Source organism: Spermophilus citellus (genome assembly GCF_964194105.1).
Source record: "Spermophilus citellus genome assembly, chromosome: 1".
NCBI lineage: Eukaryota > Metazoa > Chordata > Mammalia > Rodentia > Sciuridae > Spermophilus > Spermophilus citellus.
The window spans coordinates 210451321-210474590 of NC_138182.1; the positions used below are offsets into that span (position 1 = coordinate 210451321).

General features: G+C 47.7%; 2 protein-coding genes across 2 annotated transcripts in view; one reads left to right on the plus strand and one right to left on the minus strand.

Annotated features, from left to right (window-relative positions):
* Window positions 1–2184: 2184 nt before the first annotated feature.
* On the minus strand, window positions 2185–13503 carry NR2F1 (nuclear receptor subfamily 2 group F member 1). Its single transcript, XM_081311013.1, has 3 exons — window positions 11273–13503; window positions 8305–8832; window positions 2185–3241 (listed from the first exon to the last, which is right to left on the minus strand). The coding sequence occupies exons 1-3, from the start codon at window positions 11736–11738 to the stop codon at window positions 2961–2963; spliced, it is 1275 nt and encodes a 424-aa protein (XP_081167139.1). The 5' UTR covers window positions 11739–13503; the 3' UTR covers window positions 2185–2960.
* Window positions 12201–23270, plus strand: part of LOC308655892 (uncharacterized protein) — a gene marked incomplete at its 5' end in the record, with an annotated part of 146058 nt that continues 134988 nt past the window's right edge. Inside the window, 2 exons of the mRNA XM_081306298.1 lie at window positions 12201–12365; window positions 12409–12983. Coding sequence (XP_081162424.1) covers window positions 12201–12365; window positions 12409–12983 — 740 coding nt within the window. The remainder of the gene's footprint in view (window positions 12366–12408; window positions 12984–23270) is intronic.

Consider the following 23270-nt stretch of genomic DNA (forward strand, 5'->3'; position numbering starts at 1 on the left):
GGTTTAGATGCTGCCGTCTTGGTTTCTAAACTGTACCTTAGCGCAAGTTGATTCTTGAGTTCTTTCTACACTGTGAGAATGGAAAGCCTTTGGGCAGCCTGTTGGTCCCAGCAGGACTAACCAATGACTCCGGAGTCCCTGGAAGCTCTGATTGTGCAAAGACGACTCTCTGTGCGTAATGCAGGCCAGCGCCACCCTAGCCACCCAGGAGATAACAGGAGAAACCCACAGCCTCAGCCTCCAAATAGGTGAGGAGTATGTGGAAACTCCTTTCTCTTGGTTTTCCCACAACCCCAAGGCTCCCTGGCTCCTCCAGGAACCCAAGGGAGTCTATGAGGCCATAGGAAACTCTGCTTCTCCCTGGGCTGTGCCGGTTGATTCTAATCTCAGCTTGGGCCCAGGCTTAGAAAGGTGGCCAGGATTTCCCAGGCCATGAGTAACTCTGGACCCTGTGAGCAAAAGTCAAGTCACCACTGTTACCTCTGAACACTGGAACAAAATCCTAGCACAACGCACTGGGTACCTTGTCCTTGGGCCTCGATGTTGAAATTAATTGTAAAGTACGTTTCTGACCTATGAAAATGTTTATCTGTTTTCATTAGAGGGATCACATTGTAATGAATATATTTACATCTCATTTCAAGAAACACAGGAAAGATCGTGAGCTCTCTGAGGCTGCTGGCTTCCCCAACACCTGGGCACCCTAAGTGCAGCTTACCCCATCCCTATCCCCACATGCTGCCCTTAGGCAGCGGGAGTGGGTTCCTAATACCTCCTGGAAGGTGATCAAGAATTATATTAGCTCTCCTCATTCCCTCCTGCCTTAGGTGTCCAACCTGCAAGGAATTCAGCTTGACCCAAAGAAGTCCTTGGGTGTGGTGCAGAGGATCTCTCCAGGGAGTAATTCTGGCTGCTCCAGTGCTCTGCACCCTGCTGTCCTACCTCGAGTGGTCCCTGGTTTCTGATCTTGAACCTACAGTGGTTTCTCCACAGTGAGCTAGGCACTGCCCATGCTGTGTTGCACTCAGAATATTAAAAACCTCAAGTGGGTTGGAGTACAGGAGCTTGTTAATGCATTTTTGGGGGTAGCACCTGGAGACTTCTAGATAGCAAATTGAAAGCAAAACATTGCCAGTGATTTCTGAAAGTGAAGCTCTTGCCTCATAGGGGCCTGTCTGGGGCTGGGGGGAGGGGGAGGGTGAGAGGTGTTATTTTTGAAGATCTGGCTTTATTAATACGCTAAGAAAGAGCTCCCTTGGCAGTATGTGTTCTCACAGCTCCAGCTCAAATCTATAAAACATTCATGCTCCGAAAGCTGTTACAGAGAGCTGCCCCCCACGCACACCCAACTAGAGGCCTCAAGGGGAGGCTTCTGCCATCAAAGAGCCATAAGGGTCCAAATGCTTTCTGGGAAGAACTCCTCCAGTTCAACTCCCAACTCCTAGGTTCTGGGTCAGCACCCTACTAAAAGCCACAGGAGCAGAGTACCCTTCAGTCCACCCACCAGATTTCCAGACCATCTTAGGAGCCCTCATCATAGGGTCTGGAAAGAAAGGGTAATCACCGTCAGATCTTCAGAGGTTCAAAGTCAGAACTCTGATGTAGAGGGCCTGACAATATCCTAGAGCTGGGGAGAAGTGGACCCCCCACCCCAGCCACTTGCCTGCACATATAAGCCCAGGACTCACAGAGGCATCTGGTTATATATTACCCCGCATGTTTCTTGCAAACCTCTCCAACTCAGCAAGTTCCCACCTTCAGTGAGAACCCAGGTGCTGCCACTGGGTCACTGAAGCAGATTGTGCCTGGTTCTTGGTGCCTACAGACTTAGCCCCAGTGCCTAAATCAGACCCAGTTTGCTCCACTTCTCTACCCAGATGCATACAGGGCTACCTTCAGTTCACACAGTCGCAACCACTCTTGTCCTTCGTCCTCCACCAAGGCACCCTATGGTGCTTGAGGACTCCAGCCTTTATAGAGCTCAGACCTTCACATTTACAAAACCAAGACAGTGGCTAGTTTTAGGAAATGAATGTAGTAAACTTGGTATTGGACCATAAATTTTCCTACTTCCCCAATTGTGGTAATAATTGAGCTGGAAATTAACCAGGGGGTTCTCTTGTACTGATGACATTGGCCAAACAACCACACACATGGGTTTTGCTAAATTCTTTTATTTTTGTTTAAATTTTCACTTCAATTTTAATTCTTGAAGAACAGCCTCGACAACATATATCGCACTCATTATAAGAAGCAAAGGGTTATATCAAAAATTATTAGTATAGAATCACAGGAAATCTGGTTTGGAACCAGAAAAAAATACAAAACAGATATAGATACATAGACACAGGACAAATTTTTTATAATTATTTGGAAAATGTTATTTTCCCCTAATTCTTGTTTCCTTTTTTCTTTATGCGCATACGATGTTTAAATTTTACAAAAAAATGAAAATAAAGACTAGTATTTTACAAAATGAATAACAATGTTCAGTGTGTGTGTGTGTGTGTGCGCGTGTGTGTGTGTGTGTGGTGTGTTTCTACATAGGATTCAGTCCATTTCCATATGTGTTGTTTTTCTGTACAGAATATATCCACATCCGTCCACAATAAATCCTGGAAGGTCCATTGGTCTCCTTCTGTTTTATTAAAATTCTTATGGTCCTCTCTTCCAAAAAATGTTTTCATTTTCTCATCAGACATAAGATCCTTTTTTCTTTCCTTTGCAACGTGCTTATAGATCTGATCCTAAAAGAGTTTCTTTTTCTCCTGGTTTGCAGCTCCAGTTGCATTTCTGCAGGGTGGGCTGCTCCTGTCCCCAGCATTCTTTCCCCTGCCTGGTCTGCCTGGCCTGCCTGGTCCTCCACACCCGGAGAGTCCCCCGAGGCGTTGGAGTCCTTGGCCCGGATGAGTCCTCTGAGTTTCTAGTGGGGGCAGGGGCAGGCAGGAAGCACCCAAGGTCTAGGAGCACTGGATGGACATGTAAGGCCAGTTGAAGCTGCTCCCAGATAGTAACATATCTCGGATGAGAGTTTCAATAGGGGTTTTACCTACCAAACGGACGAAGAAGAGCTGCTCGATGACAGAGGAGGACACGGTGCGCAGCGAGGGCAGTCGCAGCAGCAGTTTGCCGAAGCGGCTGGGCTGGTTGGGGTACTGGCTCCTCACATATTCCTCCAGTGCGCATTGTGATTTCTCCTGCAGGCTTTCGATGTGGGCGGCATCCGAAAGGCCACAGGCATCTGCCAGAGCAGCCACAGGAGGGAGAGACAGGGAGAGGGGGCACATGGTTAGCTGGAGAGCAGCAAAGGCACAAACAACAAGCCATTAATTTTTTAAAAGAGAATGAAATAAGGAAGAAAAAGAAAAAAAAAAGAGAAATCTTCCCCTCATACCTCCCCCCTCTCTTCTTCACCATTCCTTTCCAGATACAAATAAAAATAAGTCATAATCCCACTGTAGCAGAGGGGTGTTGGAGAGAGATGCACACTCATGCAGAGGCAGCAACCTCTCTAGACTCTTCGTTTTTCCCCTTTCACTTTGGATTAAATAATGTACGATGCTGGAGCCATGTTTACTGTATGTAGCAACCTGTCTTCGCCTGCAGGGGAGCATCCTTCTGGCTGTGCTCATTAAAGGGAAGACTTTCCCCATTTTGCCCCTAATTTGGGGGTGTTCAGGACTTCTGAAAAAGTATATGGCCTGGAGGCAGTTCTCAAAGGCTTCTTAGAGTCCCCTCTCAAAACCAAATGACCCCAACTAGAAAGCTCAAGGAGAACCTAGATTATGTACTGAATGTGTGTGTAGGGGGGCAGGTAAGGAATCATGGGCTGGCAGTGCCTAGAATCAGATCAAGCTCATGCTTTAGCAATATAGGATTTGAGATCCACTATCTATGCAAGCAAAGACTCTGCAGCAAATCCTCCACGAGAGTGTACACTTCTATCTATGCCTTAGATCAAGTAATTGAAAATTGGTCACATCTCTAAGCTGTATACTAATCAGAGGAATATGGCTCAGTTATACTAGGCTGCAGAAAGGAGACATCTTTGGTGAGCAGACACAAAGCTGGGCTAGAGGCAGTAGCAGCTGCTGCCAGTTCAGAATCAGGGAATAGGGAGTTAAGGGGAAACTTGGGGGAGATAGGTTTCCTGTGGTAAGACCTAAGGAGAAAAAGGTACCTCTGCACAATTATGACATTTCAAGATCTGTGTGCTTATTTCATACCAACCAAGGCCCTTATTGGTCTTCTAAAGACATTTCAAGACAGCAGATCATACTTTATCAACAAACTTGAGGCAAGGAAATGGAGGGTTTAGGTGGAATCAGAGGAATAGAGTAAAGACTTCCATCTTAGTTCAAATACTCAAGTTGTTTCTCACATTAATAATAAATATTTTAGAAATAGGAGGATCACAGAGGAGCCCTTAGCTAGTCAGGTTGACTAGAGATAAAAGACATAGTTTGCTAATATATAGACCTGTAAGAAATACATGCATGGCAATGCCCCCAAAAGGATACCATATAATTGTGAATGGGCAAGTGTGACCCTAAAGAAGACATCACAAATGATTCAAAGAGAAACCTGCATCCACTGAGTTTCTAAGCTTTATGTCCTTATATTTCAAGAACTAGGATTTACAAAGCATTCTAATACCTTCATCTATAAGGCTATGGCCTCAAGCAAAAATACAAATAAAACTAGCAATAATTCAAGACCTTCTGAGGCAAGTCCCCTTTGACCTCAGATTCAGACTGGGTTCCTTTCAGATGTCTAATTACTCCAGCCACCTGGTTGGATGTATCCACAGAGGCTTGAATTGGGAAATCTGTGAGATTTTATGGCCAGCAGGACCAGGACAGAAGCTCTTTGGGGTTTCACTATTTAGAGAGGTCTTCCCTTGGTTCTACTTGCTTACCTGATCCAGTTGAATGGCCATCCTGCAGACCCATATTTACATATATCTTGCTTTACATGTATTATCTTTCATTGTGCCATGAATCCCTTTTAGCCCAAGACAATGCAATATGGAAAGAAACCATTGCTACCCAGAAAAAAAATTAATGATCCATATGGCAACCCCTCAGATCAGTAAAATAGTTATCTGATATTTGCAAGTAGGGTTCCCAGAGTGCAAGGTCATTCTCCTACTCCCAGATAGGTCACTTCAAGAGAGAAGCTCAGGAAAGTTAAGCTTGAGTTCTGTGCTTTCTGTTTCCATTTCTTTCCTTCTTTGGAAATGCCTTGCTTCTAGCTGGGCCTGTGGTCTCCCTACAGCAGGAGCCCTAATTCTGGACCTGGCTTCTCACCCTGGGTATTCATTAACCCCATTGAAACAGAATTTTCCCAAGTGTGGGCTGAGGATATGCACTCTCACATCAATTGGGGGATTGTGGTGGAAAAGTTAGGTAAGCAGGAGGTGAAATGCGGTACATATTTACACTCCATGAGTTATACTTCAGATAAGAAAAGGAGATGGATTGTGCAAAATTCATGTCTCACTTTTTATATGGTAGTGTCAATGTGGGAACCCTCAATATTTCTTCTACAGTGTATGGAAAAGAAATTATGTAAATAAATAACCATTACTGCTCAGGCCCTCCCGGCTTAGCCTTTGTAGTGCAGAGAATGTATTTCATGTTGTGCATTCAGAAGAGTTTAGTGTTCAGGAAATATAGATGTAATCAGCTGCCATAACTAGAAATCAAAGTTATTATTGTGCTGAAAATGGATTTATTGTATTTATGTTAACTAGATGACTCCTTTCAGAGATGGTCTCATTTATTTGAAGGAATATTTAGGTGTATGAATTAATGAATTTTTTTAAAAAAGTAAGTTTAGGTCACGACCTAGTCCTTGGATGCTGTCCAGAATATTAAGGATTAAACATACCATCCGGAGGCCAAATGTGAAAACCACCACAGGGGACCCCCCCGTGCCAACTTCAAATACTTGCCAGAGCAAACCGCGTTGGACAATATGTCTAAAACTGTCTTTTCCATCATTCAAAGTTTGCTTAAAAGTTGGATGACTTTGAGAAGGCTACCCATGAATTCCCTTCTGGCTGGCAATCAAAACAAGTTTAGTCAAAAGTGGAAATGTTTTGTATGGGGGGTGGGTGGGTGAATTACTACTGACAGCTCTATTTCCATTTTCAGATATTTTTCCTTGCAGTTTTCCAACTAAATATTGTTAATTGTTCACTTTTAGGCATCCCTTGCACCTTGAAGACTTGGTTCAAGAAACTTCTTTGGAAAACTTTTTTTAAAAATGGTACACTTTTCACAGGAATATTTTAAGATGGAAAGTTAAAAGAAAAGCATGAATAATTCCACAATGTTCCCAGCAGCCGGCACAGTCCTTGCCTCTCTCTGGGAAAGGGCATAAGATCAGTAGAGTCAAGGGGAGTCAAAGAATCTTGGGGGAACAAGGAAAAGGGAGGGAAGACCTTTCTTGAGAAGACCTCTGTCCAGCTCCAAGTTACATTTATGCTTCAAGACACCTCGATGGATAAGATTTTAAAATCCTAGCTTCCCTGACACTGGCTTGCTTCCTGATGAATTTGGCTAAAGAATCGGGTAGTAGAGAGCCAGCCAGGCCCCATGCCTGCCAGAGCTAAAGCAGCCTGGTCGCTGCTTCCCAGGCTCTTTGTCACTTTTGAAAAACACGTTTCCATCAGGAAGACTTATTAAGATAAAATGCATTCAAACACCAAGGAGGCTATTCAATAAATCTTCCATTTGTTTTAAGGTTTGCACTTTATCCTCTTGCAAAGAATACTCCTTCTCTCACTAGCAGACCTGCATTTTCACTGAAAGTAAAAGGGGGGCAGTCCAAGTCCATGGCTCTGGCCACCCTGCATACAAATGAGATACTCTTGTCTAAATAAATTATCTGCTGTTCAGATCGATATTAATACTACATTTGCTACATTACAATATTGTGCAAATTTAAGAGTCATTTTAATACAATGCAAATACGATTCTTCACGCATGAAAGCCAAGAAATATTGATAGATTTTACCACTGCTTACTGTTCAACAAGGCCTTGGGAAAGTGGTTTTGCCATCTCTGCTCAAGAATGTTTTTAATTTGGCCTTTGGAGGGCCCGACTCTAGGATAGATTTATTAGAATGGTTTATTTGTTCCCCGAATGGAGGAATTAAAAAACAATAGTGCCAACAATGGTGATAAAACTGCAGCTACTCCTACTCACAGTGGGCAGGGCCCAAGACCTAGTCTAAGCAGCACTGTTCCCCACCAGCCACCTTTCTGGCTTTGTTTATATTTCCCCCCATTACCTGCTGTACAGGGTGTTTATATGTTTCCCTCTTACAGGTTACAATAATAAAAGGCGGGCAGTGTTCTCAGAGGCTCAGACCAGAGCCCTTCAAAGGAAACGTTAATGCACTTTCCTGGAAGTTAATTTGAACCATCTATCATAAGAGAAATTGTTAACATCCATGTTACCACCACCTACACTCAATTTGATATTTTCAAGGCACTACTTTAAATTTTAAATATTCAGTATATTTTGCATAGCTATGAAATTTATCTGCAGGCCCGGAATCCTCTCTTATTTGCGGATTCTACAGTATTGCTTTTGTTTTTTATCTTTCTTGTTTAGATCGAATCCGTTTTTTATGACCCTCAATAACCTCAGCAACTGCAAACATGAATGGTTTCCGATAAGGGAAAATCAGGCAGCAATAAAGTAGGATTATTTATGATTTATTTGCGTGTATTCTTCTCTTTCCACCTCTGTGTGTCTCTTTCTGTCGGGAAACTCATCCAGGGAACGTGCCACATAGAGTAGGAAGCCACATTCCCACGTTCTCTTCCTCCCCTCTCCTCCCACAGAAACGCTGAGCTCTGGCTCTCTCTCTCACACACACACACACACACACACACACACACGCACCGCATACACACACGCACACTTACACACCGTACACACGCGCAGCCAGACCGACCCACAGCACAGCCTCCCCTCCTCCCTAGGTGCACACCCACAGCAGTCGGGGATCCACGCGGGGGTCTCGGCCTCTAGGCCTGGCTGCCGGCGGGCCGCAGCCGCGCAGCATCGGCTCCCGCACCGCCGCGCTCCCAAGATGGCAGCGGCGCGGCCGGCCGAGTTCCCGCGCCAGGGCCGCCGACCTACGCCAGGCCCAAGGTCCGGCGAGCGATCGGCCTCACGCCGCGGCCTCGGCGGCGCGGGAGACGCGGGAAGCCAGGCCTCGGCAGCGAGGTGCTGGCCCTGGCTCCCGGCGCGGCCTGCCCTCCCGGCGACCGACCGCAGCCTCACCTGACGTGAACAGCACGATGGCTTTGAGGCAGCTGTACTCTGCGGAATCGACGTGCAGAGCCTTGAGCTTCTCCACCTGCTCCTGAAAGATGCGGATGTGGTCCATGAAGGCCACGACGCGGTCGGCGGACATGGGCGAGGCGTGCAGGCCGGCGGCGGCCAGCAGCGGCGCCACGTGCAGCGGCATGGAGCACTGGGCCGCGTTGAGCACGAACAACTCGCTCCAGGTGAGGCGGAGTAGGGACACCTGGTCGGTGATCTGCAGATCCGGGAAGAAGGGGATGTTGCGGGCCCACTCGACGGCGCTGAAGAGCAGGCGCGCGGCCAGCTCGCAGATGTTCTCGATGCCCATGATGTTGTTGGGCTGCATGCACTGGCTGCCATAGCGCGACGTGGGGTAGGGTTCGGCGCGCAGCAGCAGCGAGATGTAGCCAGACAGGTAGCAGTGGCCATTGAGGGGGTCCCCGTTGGTGAGTGCGTACTGGCCTGGATTGGGCTGGGTTGGAGGCATTCTTCCTCGCTGAACCGCTGACAAAAGAAAGAGAGAAAAGAGGCAATGTGCATCCAGGGGGCTTGCGAACATCGCGCGCCGCAGCGCACCCGACACAATGCAGCAGCTTTTCCCGCAGCCACACACTCCCGGGCATATCTAAACCGCTGGTTCTCACAGCCCACACCTCGAGGAGATCTGGGATGAGGCCCTCCAGCTCTGCAACTCGATGGGTCCAGCCATAGCCTGCTGCCCCTGATCATCTCAGCTCCAGCGGAGCTAGGCCTGACTTCAGGGACCCAGCTCCGCAAGGCGAAGAAAGTACCATCCAACCCCACGGCTTTCAAAGAGGAACATCCAGATAAATGAAACCCCATTCACCCCTCCAGAATGAAGCAAATCAGGGTTAAGAAGAAAAAAATAAAAAAGGCGAAACCTGAGAAAGGTTGTGGTTGGAGGCAAATGCCTAGCGGCCTCCTCATTTGCAAACAAGCAGCGTTTTGCTCATAAAATGTTTCCATATTCTCTTAAAATGCTATAGTATTATCCTTAAAATAGATACAAGTTACATATCCTACTAACCACTTACAACTTTTGAGTAGAGAACAAGTATCCTGTAAACCTCCCTTCTCCCCTCCTCCCGATCGCCCCATACAAAGTTCTCACTATTAAAAGCAACAGAAAATTGAAAATTTTCAAGAAAAAGTTGAACTTACAGTAGCCAAACATTATTGAAAAAAGTGGGAAATATAATTAATGTCTGTTCTGCTCCGTGCCACTGCAACCTGCAGCCAGCTTTTGCCCAGTGAATGCACGAGCTTGCAACTGCAAAAACACTGGATTCATTAACCATCTGAATGCAAAACGTAAGCATGCTTTGAGTTCTTAAAGCTGACCAAAGTTTTTTTTTTTAAATGTGTATGTTTTACTTCAACAGTGCCAACGTTTTAAATTGCCAAGTAAACAAAGACAACTTTAGGAAAAGTTAGGGCTACTGAACTCTCCCCCCCAAACAAATTAATATAGATATGTCCATGTACATGTAGCTGCCTTATTTCAGGTTGTGCACTATTTTCTTAAGTTTGCTTTGATTCTAATTTCAATGCAAGTTCCAGTGCAATTTAAGACTTGAAACATAATGGCTCGAATACTTTTTTTCTAATTATAGTTTTGAACTTGGCAGTTATTTTTCAATTAAATGAGAGCACAATTCAAAGTTTTTTTTTTTTCTCCAAATGCCTACAAAATCTCCCTGGAGCTAGAAATGAAGTCGTCATATTTGCCTGCTCCTTGAAATCTGAAGGAATTCAATTTCTTTTCTTGTGGCATATAAAATATAATTTTAAAGTCAATTACAAGAAGGAGTAATCTGCATTCTGCAAAATTGACTGGTTTGCTAATTTGACTATAAGACATCTTTAATGATTGTCAGGAGATAAACTTTAACTATAAACAGCTAAATATATTTATAAGAAAAATGCTGCATCTCTTGCCACATGAACATGAAGCATATCCAAATACAACATCAAAAGTTGTGTGTGTGTTTTTTTTAAAAAAAAACAAACCCATACAACAGGGATTAAATGATGTGGAAGCTCATGCCAGCTGCAGTCTATGCATTATGGCCAAATCAGAAGGATCGGTAAATGCCGTTGTAAATTGTAATTTGTATGCAGTATTTAAGCAGAGGGTGGAGTTTGATGAAGAAATAAAATGAGTATCATGCTTTTAAAAAAATGACACTACTATGAAAGCACAGTTCAGTCACAAACTTTCCTTTCAAAGTAGAGGGGTGAAAACAAGGCCATAGCTCTGGAGGAGGCGGCCCCAGCTCCGTGAAGAGGAGAGGGAACCAGTGAACAGGCCAGAAGCCCCCCTTCCCCCCTAATTAGACCTACAAGTGCAATAAATCTCACTCCTCTTTTTCCAAGCTAAGCTTCCAAAAGGATGATGGCAGCAATGAATCTACTGCTCATGGTACTCCAGCCTCCAGCCCTCTCCCTTTTAAAATAAAGGGTATAAAGAGGTGGAGGGGAAAGTGGAATGAAAAAACACAGGAACTGTTTCCTGGGGGAAAATAGGCACCCCTGCCCAAGTTCATGCCAGCACATCCCCAAGCATCCTCACGCACACGCGGGAAAGAGACACACACCAAGCACATCCAACAGAGGAAGGGAGGGGATTTTAAGCCACAGCTCATGATCCCAGGGACACAATCCTGAGCAGGCAGCGGGCGGGGAGGGGGAGCCGGGGAGAGGAGCGCAGGCTGGGAGGGGGAGGCAGCGGCAGCGAGCTGAGCGCGGGGAGGGGGGGACGCTGGGGGAGGAATGCAGCGGGGACCACGGAAGCTGGGACCGGCCGGGACCACAGGAACCCCAGGAACCCCAGCCCCACACAGCAGCCACCCCGGTGAGACAGAAAGAGAGAGCCAGGAAAGCGGGCTAAGCGCGGGGAGAGAAGCAGAGAAGAAATATTCACCTTCCCGCCTCATGCCCACTTTGAGGCACTTCTTGAGGCGGCAGTATTGGCACTGGTTGCGGTGGTGCTGGTCGATGGGACAGTTCCTGTTGGCACGGCATGTGTAAGTTAAGTTCCTGCGGACGCTCCTCTTGAAGAAACTTTTGCAGCCCTCGCAGGTGAATTGGCCGTAGTGCTTGCCGCTCGACTTGTCCCCGCACACCACGCACTCGATATGCTGCTGGCTCTGGCCCGAACCCGGCGGGCCCTGGCCCTTGTCCCCCGCCGTGCCGGGGGTGGCGGGCGCTCCAGGCTGGCCCGGGGTCTGCGGCGTGTGCGGAGCGCCCGAGCCCGCCTGCTGCTGCTGCTCGCCGGCGCCGCCGCCGCCGCCGCCGCGGGCCGCCTGCGCTGCGGGGTTGGGGCCGCCGGGGTTGCCCCCGGCCACGTCGTCCTGCGGATCTCGCCAGCTGCTAACTACCATTGCCATATCTTTGGGCCCTGGGAGCGCTGGGGGGAGCCGAGCTGCTCGCCGAGGGCCGAGGGGCGCGCGGGCGCGCTGGGAGGGGAAGGGGAAGGGGAAGGGGGGAGGGGGAGGGGGCGGGGGGCCCACCGGGCGCCCCGGGGTCGCGGGAGCCGAGCCCGAGCCGGGCACCGGCCGCTGCCTCCGCCGCTGCCGCCGCTGCCGCCGTTACTGCCTCGGCCGCCCCGCTGCTGCTGCGCGCCCGCCCGCCCTGCTGGCGTTTTGTTGTGGTTCCTGCTGTTTTCTTTCTCTCTTTTTGCAGCCCCCCCAGGCTCTCAGGCTCCCCCCCCAACACCCCTGCTCCCCTCGCCCGCTCCCCCCGCGCTCCGTTCCTGGGGGGGCCGTGCTCTCCTTCCCCCCTCCCCACCCCCCGGCGAGCAAGCTCCCTTCTCTCGCTTTTTTCTTCTTCCCCAAGTTGCAAAATCAGAAATGGCACAGGCGGCAGCCGGGAGCGGCGCGGGGCGCAGCGCCGGGGGCGGCGGGCATGGGCCACGGCGCGCGCACACACTCGCCCTCCGCCTTGCCCGCACCCCCGCGCACACACACACTCGCACACACACTCGCTCACCCGCGCCGGGCGCCCGCCCGCCCGCTGTCCGCTAGGGCTACGCGCAGCGCGCGGGCTGAGCCGACATAGAGGAAGCCGGCGAGGGCGGAGGCGGCGGCGGCAAAGGAGGAGGTCGCGGCTGCAGGCGCCGCTGGAGCTACCGCCTCAGATGCTGCGGCGATCGCCGCTGGAGAAGCCCGGGCCCGGGCGGGAGTCCGAGCTGGAGTCGGGGCCGTAGCCCGAGCGGGAGCCGAGGCCGGGACCGCCCTCGCCGCCGCTGCTGTCCCAGTGGGAGCCCTCGTGGGGCTCGGGAGTGCTGGGAACGGGCTGAGCCGAGCAGGACGCCGGGCGAGGCTGCTGGTGGCGATCAGGGAGCGCGGGTGTCGGGGGGCCAGGTCCAGGGCCGGACGCAGCCAGCCATTCAGGAAGGCAGCGCTGGAGAGCGGGAGGCAGCCGGCGAGGAAGATCACACACTTTGCTCTTTTTGTTGTGCCGGTGGCGCCGGGCTCTCGCTGCCTTCTTCTTTCAAGAGGTGACGGAAGGGGGAGAAAAATACAAGATAATTCACGCCAGCGACGAATTCACAGCGAAATAGAAAAAAATAAAAATCAGAAGAAAATAATTGCAAAAAAAAGGAAAAAGAAAAAGCAAGAGAGACATCCAAAGTAGGTCGAATAAATAATCTTCTTTTCCTCTTTCTTGCTCCTTCTTCTGCTTCTTCTGCTATAACACACAGAGCTAGTTAAAAAAACCCTGGAGATCGCCCAAAAATGTTCTTTTTTTAGTATTTTAAATAAGTGCTCTTCAGCCGGGAACCAACACCCTCCCTCCAAAAAAAAATCATATATGTATAAAATAAAGATAAGAAGAATACGAAGGGGGTGCCTCCTCCTCCTCTTCCTTTTTTTTTTTTTTAAGTTTAGCCCTCTCTCTTCTGCAGGAATGGAGTAAAAGAGACAAGGAGGAGGGAGAAAAATGAGAGAAAGAAGGAGAAGAAGGGGGAAACAACTAGTAGAATATGTAAGAAAAGAGAAAGGGGAGAGAGGAGAGAGGAGAAAAAAGAGGGCGATAGGAGAGACAGAAAGAGACAGAGAGCAAGAGAGAAGAGGGAGAGGGGAGAGAGAGAGAGAGAGAGAGAGAGAGAGAGAGAGAGAGAGAGAGAGAGAGAGAGAACCCAAAAATTGAATGCGTTTAAACGGGAGGACTCGCAGAGCAATGTTTCCGAAAGGGGGATCTGCGCGAATGTCTGTATATAGTGAACTTTGACACTACTATTGAAACTGACACGTTTCTATGGAGATCGCTGCCTTATATGGAGCTCGTGTCAAGGAGCCAAGAGAAGGGCTGCTGGCAACTGATAATCAAAGGCGACTGACTGGTCAGAGCCCCGAATCGGGGGGGAGAGAAAATGGGAGGCTAAGGTTAGCCAAGCCTCCTGCACGCCATTGGCTAGAGAGCCCCTCCCCCTCCTCTTTTTCTTTCTTTCTTTCTTTTTTTTTTTCTCTTTCTCTCCCCTCCCTCTTAGCTACCTACAGTCTGGGATAGCGAGAGGAGGAGGAGAGAAAGTGAGGGAGGGGGTGTGCTTCTGACAAGCGCAATTTACATTGAGATCACCCTGCGCTGCTATTTACTCTGAGACCTGATTAGTATGGGTCGTCTATGGTCACACACACACACACACACACACACACACACACACACACAGAGGAGGAAGGGATGAAGGGGGAGAATGTCTTATGATGGGAAAAAAACGAGAATGAGGATATTATTTTTATTTCTTCTGAAAAGTTTTTAGAATTAGATTTCATGAACGTGAAGAGAAAAATCATTCAAAGTGTTAGGAAAAAATTTAATGGGAATAAAACTTCATCATTTTAATAATTTCTGAAATATACTGGATTTAGTTTGTTTTCTTCTTTTACATATAACCAAAATCCTAGTCTGGGATTTGCTCATTTTATGCACTTTTTTTTTTTTTAAGTAAAAAGGTAGGGTCATCCTACTTTTTGATCCAAAGTATATCTTGGTTTTAAAGATTTAATTATGACCAAGCACACTCGTGAAATTTACAGCTATGGCCACAAATTCGATCCGAATCAACGGTTCCTATTCATCCCAAAGATGATTTTAAAATAAACTTTCCAATCAAACCGTTGTTTCCATCTTCATCCTTTAAAAAAAAAAATCCCAGGCTGTTTCAAACTCCAAACAATGCGTCAATAATTATTAATAAAACAGTAGTAAGTCATCATATTGTTGGGGGTGGTGGTGTTAGAGCGGCCAGGAGTCCCAGGAAAAGAGCAAACGAACGAGGAGAGGGGGAGGAGAAGGGAGAGCGAGAAGGAGAGGGAGGCAGGGGTGGGGGTGTGTGTGGGGGCAGATACTAAGACCCTGATTCCCGAAGGTGATTGGTCGCAAAAGGAGGGGCAGGCGGGAGGAGCGGGTCCCGCCGCGGGGCCTGCAGGAATCGCTGGCTCCGGCTGCCACCTAGCGGACGGGAGCCGTTCCCGGGCGGCACATAGCCGAGTCCCTCCTCCCCTCCCCACAGGCAGCCTGTGCCTTTTCTCCAAACGAAGACAGCACTTTGAAAATTCTTTCAATGGATTTTTTTTCCTTGAAAGATCGTACTGGGAGAAAATGATACTTCTATTAGTTACATATTCTCCAATCCCACACTCGCACCCCCCTCGTTTTGAGATCGCTCCCCTAGGCAGGCTCAGGCGGGCGCGGAGCGGAGCGGAGTGACAAAGCCGCCGTTGCTGCCGCCAGGGGTGGGAGCCGCGCTTTCCCGCCCATCCCTCGACTGGGGAGAGCGTAAAAGTTTGACTCAGCTCGAGCGTTCCGAGTTCCAACAGGCCCTCAGGTAAAGGTGGAAGTAAATGACCACGCTGTGTTGACAGAGGTAGGGTTTGTTTTTTAATACTCGTTCTCACTTTAAATTTCACCAGGGAGGGGTTTGGGAAGCACTGCGCGTTTGGGGTACGTTTTGCGCTTCTCGGTCTCTCTAGTCTGTGAAGTCGCGAGTCATAGACCGTTTAGTGACGAATGATGATTTTAAAGAGCAGAATAAAGGCTTTCTCCAGTCTGCCCCGCAACCCCTCCAGCTCGAATAATGGAGAGACTGCCAAGGCGCTCCGCTTGCGGCAGCCCATTGTACGAAGCTGATGAAGAGGAGGCGACCGGGGGTGGCAGGGGCTCCTTGCCCTAGCCCCTTTGCCCAAATAAATGTGTTCCTGCTCCTGGCCAGTTAAAAGATGAAACGAACCTGATTCAAATAGACCGAAAAAAGGAAAGAAAGAAGGAAAAAAAGGAGGAAATAAAGGAAGAGTGAAAAAAAGAAAGAAAAAATCATGTAGAAATTTAAATTAAATCCCCATCCAGTTAGACGCAGGGAGTTCGAGAGCAGAGAGAGCAGGCATAGAGAAGGAGACTGTGAGAGAGAAAGAGAACGCGGAGAAAAGGAGAAAGTGGGAGAGGAAGCGGGAGTCAGCGCCAGGGAAGCGGAGGCCTGCTGGACGCCGGGTCCGCAGGCCCAGTCGCGCTAGAACCCTGGACTGTGCGTCGTGGGCACCAGAAGCGAGATTCGGCCAAGTCCTACCCCATCAGGCAAGTAACGCAAATGATTATCATTTCTTTTGAACTTGGGATTGGTAACACGGTCAGGCAGGGAGGCAGTCTTGGTTCTCACGCAGGCGGGGGACACGAGTCGAGGCAGCCAGGGCTGGTAAAGGAGAACTTTCCTCCGGGCCTGTTCCGGAGTTGCCCTTGCCTGGCCTCTGTCCCGCCGCGTCGCCTCCTAGGAGGTAAGAATCCTGCCAGTCCATCGTCAGTTCAAATTCAAAACAGGTTTCTCCCATTTGGATCAGCTATTCCCAAACTACCCCGCCCCCGCTACGGCGGGAAACGGCTGCCGGCGCTGGGGAAGCGGGACTGTGGACCCTCCAGCTTGGCCGTCCTAGCCGGTGCAGAGCCTTCGCTGCGGTGCAGCGGGCTGGCTCTGGTGCTCGCATCTTGTCTGGCTGAGGCCAGGACCTGGCGAGCTCGGCTCTTGCTGCCCACCTGCGGGCGCCGTTTGTAATGTGATCCCTTAATGTAACGCAATCGATGGCTGCCTGTTTGATGTGGGCGATAGTGTCAGCGGATTAAAAGGGACATCAAACCGTTCTCCCAAGTGGAGAAGCTGCTGCTGCTGCTGCTGCTGCTGCGGCGGCGGCGGCGGCGGCAGAACACCAGGATCTGCAGCCTTGCTGCCCAGCCAGATTCCTCGAGCCGCGGCTAGCGGTCTGGTGGCGGGGAGGGGGGTCTCTTCCCAGGGGTGGGGACCAAGGGTGTGGATGTGAAAGGAAGAGCCTCAATTAAAGCCAACAAGAGCGCTTTCCCAGGCGCTGGGCAGGGGAGCGCCGTTTGCGTCAGAGGGCGTGCAGGGCGGGCGCGCAGGGCTGCGGGCGGGGGTGGGGGGCGGGGAGCTGCCACTGGGACCCGGCCCGGGGTCCGGGTGGGCTCTGGTATGAGCCAGCCTAGCCTGTCAGGGCTGGATCGGGGTCAGGCCTTGCAGGCGAGGGTTAAGGCTAGGCGGCGGGAGAACCGGCTGAGCCGTGTGTGGGGGGTGGGGTGGGGAGTGCAGTGACGCCCACCCATTCTCGGTGTGGACTTTACCCGCTCCCACCAAGCTTCCAAACTTGCAAAGGCCCCTGGGACATGGCATGACCCCGGGGGCGGGGTAAGTCGGGTCCTGGAGGCCTCAGGCGAAGCTGAGGACTCCTCTGGAAAGAAGGGGGAGGGTGCAGTTCCCAGCCACACGTAGTTCAAGGAGTGGGGGTGGGTGGCTGCTGGTAGCCGTGAGCAGAGCAGCGGAAGCCCTTGGTTTTCGGAGGAGAGGAGCCACTAGCGCTACTTCGGGGCAAAAGTGACCCCTTTGAGAAGGGTCAGAGAGAAACCGAAGCTTTTCCAGGAGGGCATTGAACCTTCTCTGGGACTCGTTCGGCTTGAGCAGCACTCAGGGCTCACTTTTTCTTCCTGACCCTGTGCTCCCCAACCGCAAATGCTCCACTTGTGTTCACAGCCCCGCCTCCAGCAAAATGGCTTCCGTGGAGGGACTGAGGGGTCAGCCCAGGTCCCAGGGAGCCTTGACTTTCTTTCTTCAAGGCTGTGATTTGATAATGTTCCAACTTAGCACGCTTGTCCTAGGCCTAATGCACCCCACACCCAACAAGGAGATAACGATGATTTCTGTTGTTGTGTAGGTCACCTAATAAAAAAATGATCGTAGTTTCCGAAGGCACCTGGGTCCCCAAACTGTGAAATTCCACACACGTGTCCAGGCACGCTCAGCTGTAGAAGCAGAAAACGCAGTTGCATTTTCCACCCTTCTTTCACCCACCTTCTTTCCCCCAGATTCTCTCCCTCTCTTCTTACCCACTCCCTTTCTCTTCCTGAAACATAAATTGAGTCTGGACTGTGGTTCTTGGACTCAGACCCTTTGTAGCTTTTGCCTCAGCACTCTACCTGAGGCTGTCAACCAGGCCTGCCAGAGGCCCTCTGGTCTCTCTTCCGGTTAGACGGGGCTAGGTACCGGCAGAGCTCCGTGACCTCCTTTCTGGACTCTTCCTCTGACTTGCTGGTCCTCACAGACCTGTTCAATGTATGCGAGGTCTTGTGGGCTGCTAGCATCATGGTTGGGTGTTAATCACTTTAAAAGACCTATCACATAGCACTTGATGTCTCCCAGTCTGACAGCCAGTAAACATGATCTGGTGGGAGACAGAAGCAGAGATCTGTGGCAGCATATACAGCGGTGAATTGAGTCCCAGGCTCCAGAATCTAGATCTAAAGGGTCTTTCTAGCCTATTAACACCCCACCCCCATATCTTTCTTACCTTGAGGGCTAAACCATTCTTCACTAATCCTGTGGCCTCTTTGATATTGGTATTTTGCTCTCCGGAAAGCCACTGGATGGTTTACTTTGGCTTTTTGGTAAGTCACACTGAACAAAGGTTTTTTTTTTTTTTTTTTTTTCTTTTGTTTTGTTTGTTTTTTCTCCTGTTTTGGGGTGATACTGGGAATTGAACCTAGGGGCACTATACACTGAGCTACATCCCCAGCCCTTTTTACTTCTTATTTCAAGACAGTGTTTCCCTAATTTGCTCAGGCTGGCCTAGAACTTTCAGTCCTTCTGCCTCAGCCTTGGAGATTGCTGGGATTATAGGCCTACACCCGCCCTGCCAAAGGTGGCTTTGTAAAATCCTTTTTCTAAATCTAGTTCAAGAGCCCCATATTCCTACAAATGACCCGATATGTATAGAACACTATCCTGGATACCTCCTTCTTGCCCCTAAGTCATTAAACAAACAAACAAACAGTATTATTCTGTTTAAAGATACCAACAGGACAAAAATAGCCCTGTTTTATCAAGCTTATCTGAAGTGATGAACATCTTTGAGAGAAAGATCAGTTTCTCTGGTCTTGATGCAGACCTTTGCCAAAGAGCTTATTTTAAGGGTACTAAATCAATTAGTCTCCCTTGGCATGAGATTAAGGCTAGGAAGTATGCAGTTGAAGATGTATTTAAAATGGTCTTGCACATATTTTTTTGGAGGAAAGGGTGGAGAGAGTCACAGGGATGCTCATCTAATGTTTTTTGATTACTAAAAAATGAAACAAGAACAAAAAGATAAATCCTAGCTCAAAAATCTCTCCCTAGTCCTAAGACTGAAATCAGTCTGTATTATTGTAGCTGCCCAGCTGTAAAACAGTTGTGCCTTTGTCAATATGAAAACCTGGGTAGAAAGGCCAGGTTAAAAGCCATACTACTTCTTCTGGTCTGTGTATTCTTAGCCTCCCATATAGTTGAATGAAGCATGGACTCAGCAAGCTTGAGTGCTCACTATCACTCTGGTAGCCCAGGCATTTCTTCTTTGTCACCTTTGGGTTGAAAAGCTCAGAGATAAGTGCTTTACCTTAGTAAGCAGTTTAGTTTTCTATCTCAAACTGGCCATTTAAAGCACGTGTTTTGGAAAATAGAGATAAGGGAGCACTCCCACTTTTATGCCTGGGTTTCCAGTCATAGGGCCCAGGAGTAGCAGTTGTGGGAGAATGGCTGGAGAGGTAGTGCTGACCTTTGGATGCAAATCAAGCCTTTTTAGAGGAGGAAAAGTGACAATCATTTCTAGCACATCAGTGAAGCCAGAGCCAAATATTTACTTTTTGTAAAAATACAAAGTCTTGGCTCTCTAAATGCATTTATGCAAAAAGAAAGAAAGAACTAGAGACTTTTATGTTATAAAACACATTTCTTTATTTTAAATGCCCAATTTGAGTGAAGAATAACTGCATGGCTATTCTTCCCAGGGAAAATGGGTTGGGTTTGGATGAAAAGTTGAAGTTTTGAAATGAGTTTGAAGGTTGTTAGAGTACCCTGACAATACAATCAACTGCACTATATAATCATTTCCCTTAATAGTTACCTGTCAGAGCACCTATTTCTTTTACTACAGGATTAGCCCATCAGAAGAATATCTGAGTTGGACATTTCACTGACTAAAGACTACTTGAATATGTTTAAGTCTTTAATGTCACTTTCTCCACTGCCTATGACATAAACTAGTGGAAAAATACTGTCTGGAAAAACCAGCAGGTCTGCTGGTAACTGTAGTCAAACTGCAATTGTATTTACCTATCAAAAGGTTGATCTAAATAGTAAGCCTAACATTTCCTTCTAAACTGTCATTGAAAGGATATGTTTATTACAGTGTCCTCCATCACTGAGGAGAGAGAAGGTTTAGGTAAAGTTTAGATGAAAAAAGAATGAGCATAGTATACCACTGATACAAACCACATGCAGCAGTACATAATTATAACCTGTGCTATTCTATGTATATTTTATTTGCCCATGTCAGAGGTGAAAAAATAAATGTAGCTCATCTATGGGAGGAGTTAATAAAGTATTCCAAATGCATGATCTAACAAAACTCAGGGATAGTTCTGTGTTTTATTGTTAACCCCTTGCATGAAATCTTCTGAAGCTGAAAAGAGAAAGGAAAGGGCTTTTGTGCTAGTTGATCCTTGGCTATTCTAGGGCTCAGGTTGGTGTGAAAGGGATGAGGAGGTCACTTGAAATCTCCTTTTATCTACTCTTATTTTCTCTCTGGATCAGCAACTTTGAATAGACATCATCTAATCGCTCTTAATGCAAAGAAACTATGGGAGCAACAAAAATGCCTTTTAATTCAGAATTGAATACATGCATGCGGACAGCTAGCTGGGCTCGCATTGAACTGCATCTCGGCACACATGTGCTTAGAGATTTTTCCAGGCACACGGGTGTTTATGTAAATATTTCTCATATATTCTGTTGGGGGTATTGGATGACTTATTTTGCTCTTTATGCAAAGTAGGCATATACATCTATATTTAGCTTCTCTACAAAGTCCAGGTTATATTTTCGGCTGATTCTTCCTTTAGTTTTTTCCTTGTTCTCACTTTCTGGACATAGTTGAGTTTAGGGAAAAAAAAGTAAATAATTGAGAATACAGACAGCCTTTTAGTTAAGTCATTTTATTTCCTTTCCAATTTTGACTGAAAGTGACAGTAGGATTTCTCTTATGAGGGTGGAGATGATGTGACAGGTGGGAGGTAATGGAGGTAAGACAAGACCTTTACTTTCAATTTCTACCCAAGATTTTTTTTTCTTTTTGGTCTTGCTTGGAATTAAATTGGTTAAATCACAATAAATAAGTGGAAAATAAGAGCCCAGCATGAGGCAGTTAAAAAGTTTTTTTCTTCTATACATACATATCTGCAAATACTTAAAGCTGAGCAATTCATTACAACTTCCATTGAACTTAATTTTATTTAGTCTTATATTGACTAAAAAATCATTCAAGTTGTCTCCCTTAGATAGTGGTACATTAATTTCAAAAATAAATATGGGTGTTTAATATGAATGGTTACCCAGAAGAGGATATTTAATTTCTAGAAGAAAGCATCAGGCTTTACCTCCCCAAAAGTCATATTTTAAGCAAATTCACATTGCTTCCAGAGCATGGCACACTTTGCTGTAAATTCCTTTAAGGGAATACTAAGTTACCAGGGCTACAAGTTCTCATCTCAACCTGCCAGCACCTCTTCCCCTGTATCCATATACCAGGGACACTTGGTTGTCAGGGTTAGGACCTTGAGTTTGCCTTCTCCTGTCACCAACCTGCAAGAGATCGCAGTTCCAAAGTTAGAGGTTGAGTGGGGGAGGATTAATCCCTCTTTAATTCCTCTTTTTTCTGCCCTCAATTCTGAACCCCAACTGATACATTTCCTTGGGTTTCCTGATGAATAGGAGCATAGAACTGTCCTGCCCAATAAAGATTAAATTAAGTAGAAGAATCCCAGCCGCTGGATATTTGGAAGCTCCGGTGGGGCGTCAAACCAACGTTAAACACATTTTTTCCACTCATTGTGCACAAATCCTGGATCTGTTGGCTTAACTTTAGGAAGAAAGGAAAAGAAAAAGAAGAAGGGAGGTAGGAAAAAAAAGTCATGGAGAAAACCCAGTTTCAAGGGGAAGTGGATTTATGCTTAGAGCGGCTGAAGGCAGAAATAGGGCTTCCTGACCTTTCTAATCTTTTCTTTCCTGGAACTACTCTGAGCATTGGAGGCGCCCTCTTTCGCGGAGGGCTCAGAACTTCTGTTTTGGCAGGCCTGATTAACATTTATCTTTTAGGAATAGTGGAGTGGCCAGGTCATAATGGGGTATGCAGGTGAAGGGCATGTTCAGAATTCAGTCGCTTCCTCTATGGTGATTTTTTTTTTTTTTAAATAAAGGTTTGGTAGCATAAACTGAGCAGTTTCCTCTGCTTACCACTCAATAGGAGAAACAATAGTTTTCTCTGTTGGTGTTCAGCAAGCTGGACACTGAACTTGAACCTGAGGCGGGGTAGGGCGCCCCCGATGGCTCCAAAATATCAGTTGTTAACTCCCACCTGCTCCTCTAATTCCTGGGAGCAGTCCGGAGGGGCAAAAGGCAAGTCCCTTCGTGGCAAAGACTTGTCCATGCAAATACAACACCGAATAAATTAACCTCAAACCAGCTAGTTGGGGTGTAGTAGTTTAGCAGGACTAATTGCAGACAATGTAGTTGAAATGACTTTTCCAATTAGCTGCTGGTTGGAGTTTAGTTGGAAGAACTGTCAGCTCCAACGATGGGTAATTGCTTTATTGCTCACAAAACTATCATCTATTTAGAACATATGTGCTAATTACTCTGGATGGGCGTCGGAAAAGGAGACCATAAATCTAATAGCACTTAAAAAAGTCTATGGTGCTTGTAAGCAATCCCAGTCCCTTACACATTCTCTCCTGCTCAGGTTCTCGTGATAGATGGCTGTCTTTCAGGAAAGCGAAGGTTTGGATTGGAGATGCGGACCGGATGCTCTGGTCAATTGCGTGCAGGAGAGCAGGCGTCCGGTGCGTGCTGTGCTGAGGCGATAAATCACTGTCATCAAAACCAGTCCTCTCTTTAGCCGCGCACTTAAATTTTTTTTTTCTCAAAAAGATTACTTTAGAAATCTTTTAATTGGATTATACTGGGAAATTAATCTCCTTTAGTCTTGGCTAAATTTATTGTGGCCACTATCGGGGAGGAAAGCTCTGTAACCGCAGTGAGGGCTATGTCCCGTTACTCCCTTTCCTCAGCTCTCCAGGGTCTCCCAACTGCGTGTGACAGTGGTGCCTCAAGTTCTCAAGAGTGACTGAAGTGAGAAAACGTGGAAAGACACATCTGGTCGGAAGGCCCTGGAGATCTCAAGTGAACCTCCTTTGTCCTAAATGTCACGTTTCTAGCCCGGATTCTTTAGTTCCACAGCACCGCGCCTTTATCCACATGAAATTCTGGGGTTTTGAGGGTCAGCTGCCAGGGAAAGAGGCTGAAAGAGGAAGTAGGGTGGGATGGAGGAGGACTGCCA

Bases quoted from the DNA above. Each gene is read 5' to 3' on its own strand.
- NR2F1 (XM_081311013.1), bottom strand. From the start codon at position 11,738: ATGGCAATGGTAGTTAGCAGCTGGCGAGATCCGCAGGACGACGTGGCC. The intron at 8,833-11,272 runs GTGAATATTTCT...TTCTTTTGTCAG, and splicing joins AGTGGGCATGAGGCGGGAAG to CGGTTCAGCGAGGAAGAATG. The intron at 3,242-8,304 runs GTGAGGCTGCGG...CTGCTCTGGCAG, and splicing joins CATCGTGCTGTTCACGTCAG to ATGCCTGTGGCCTTTCGGAT.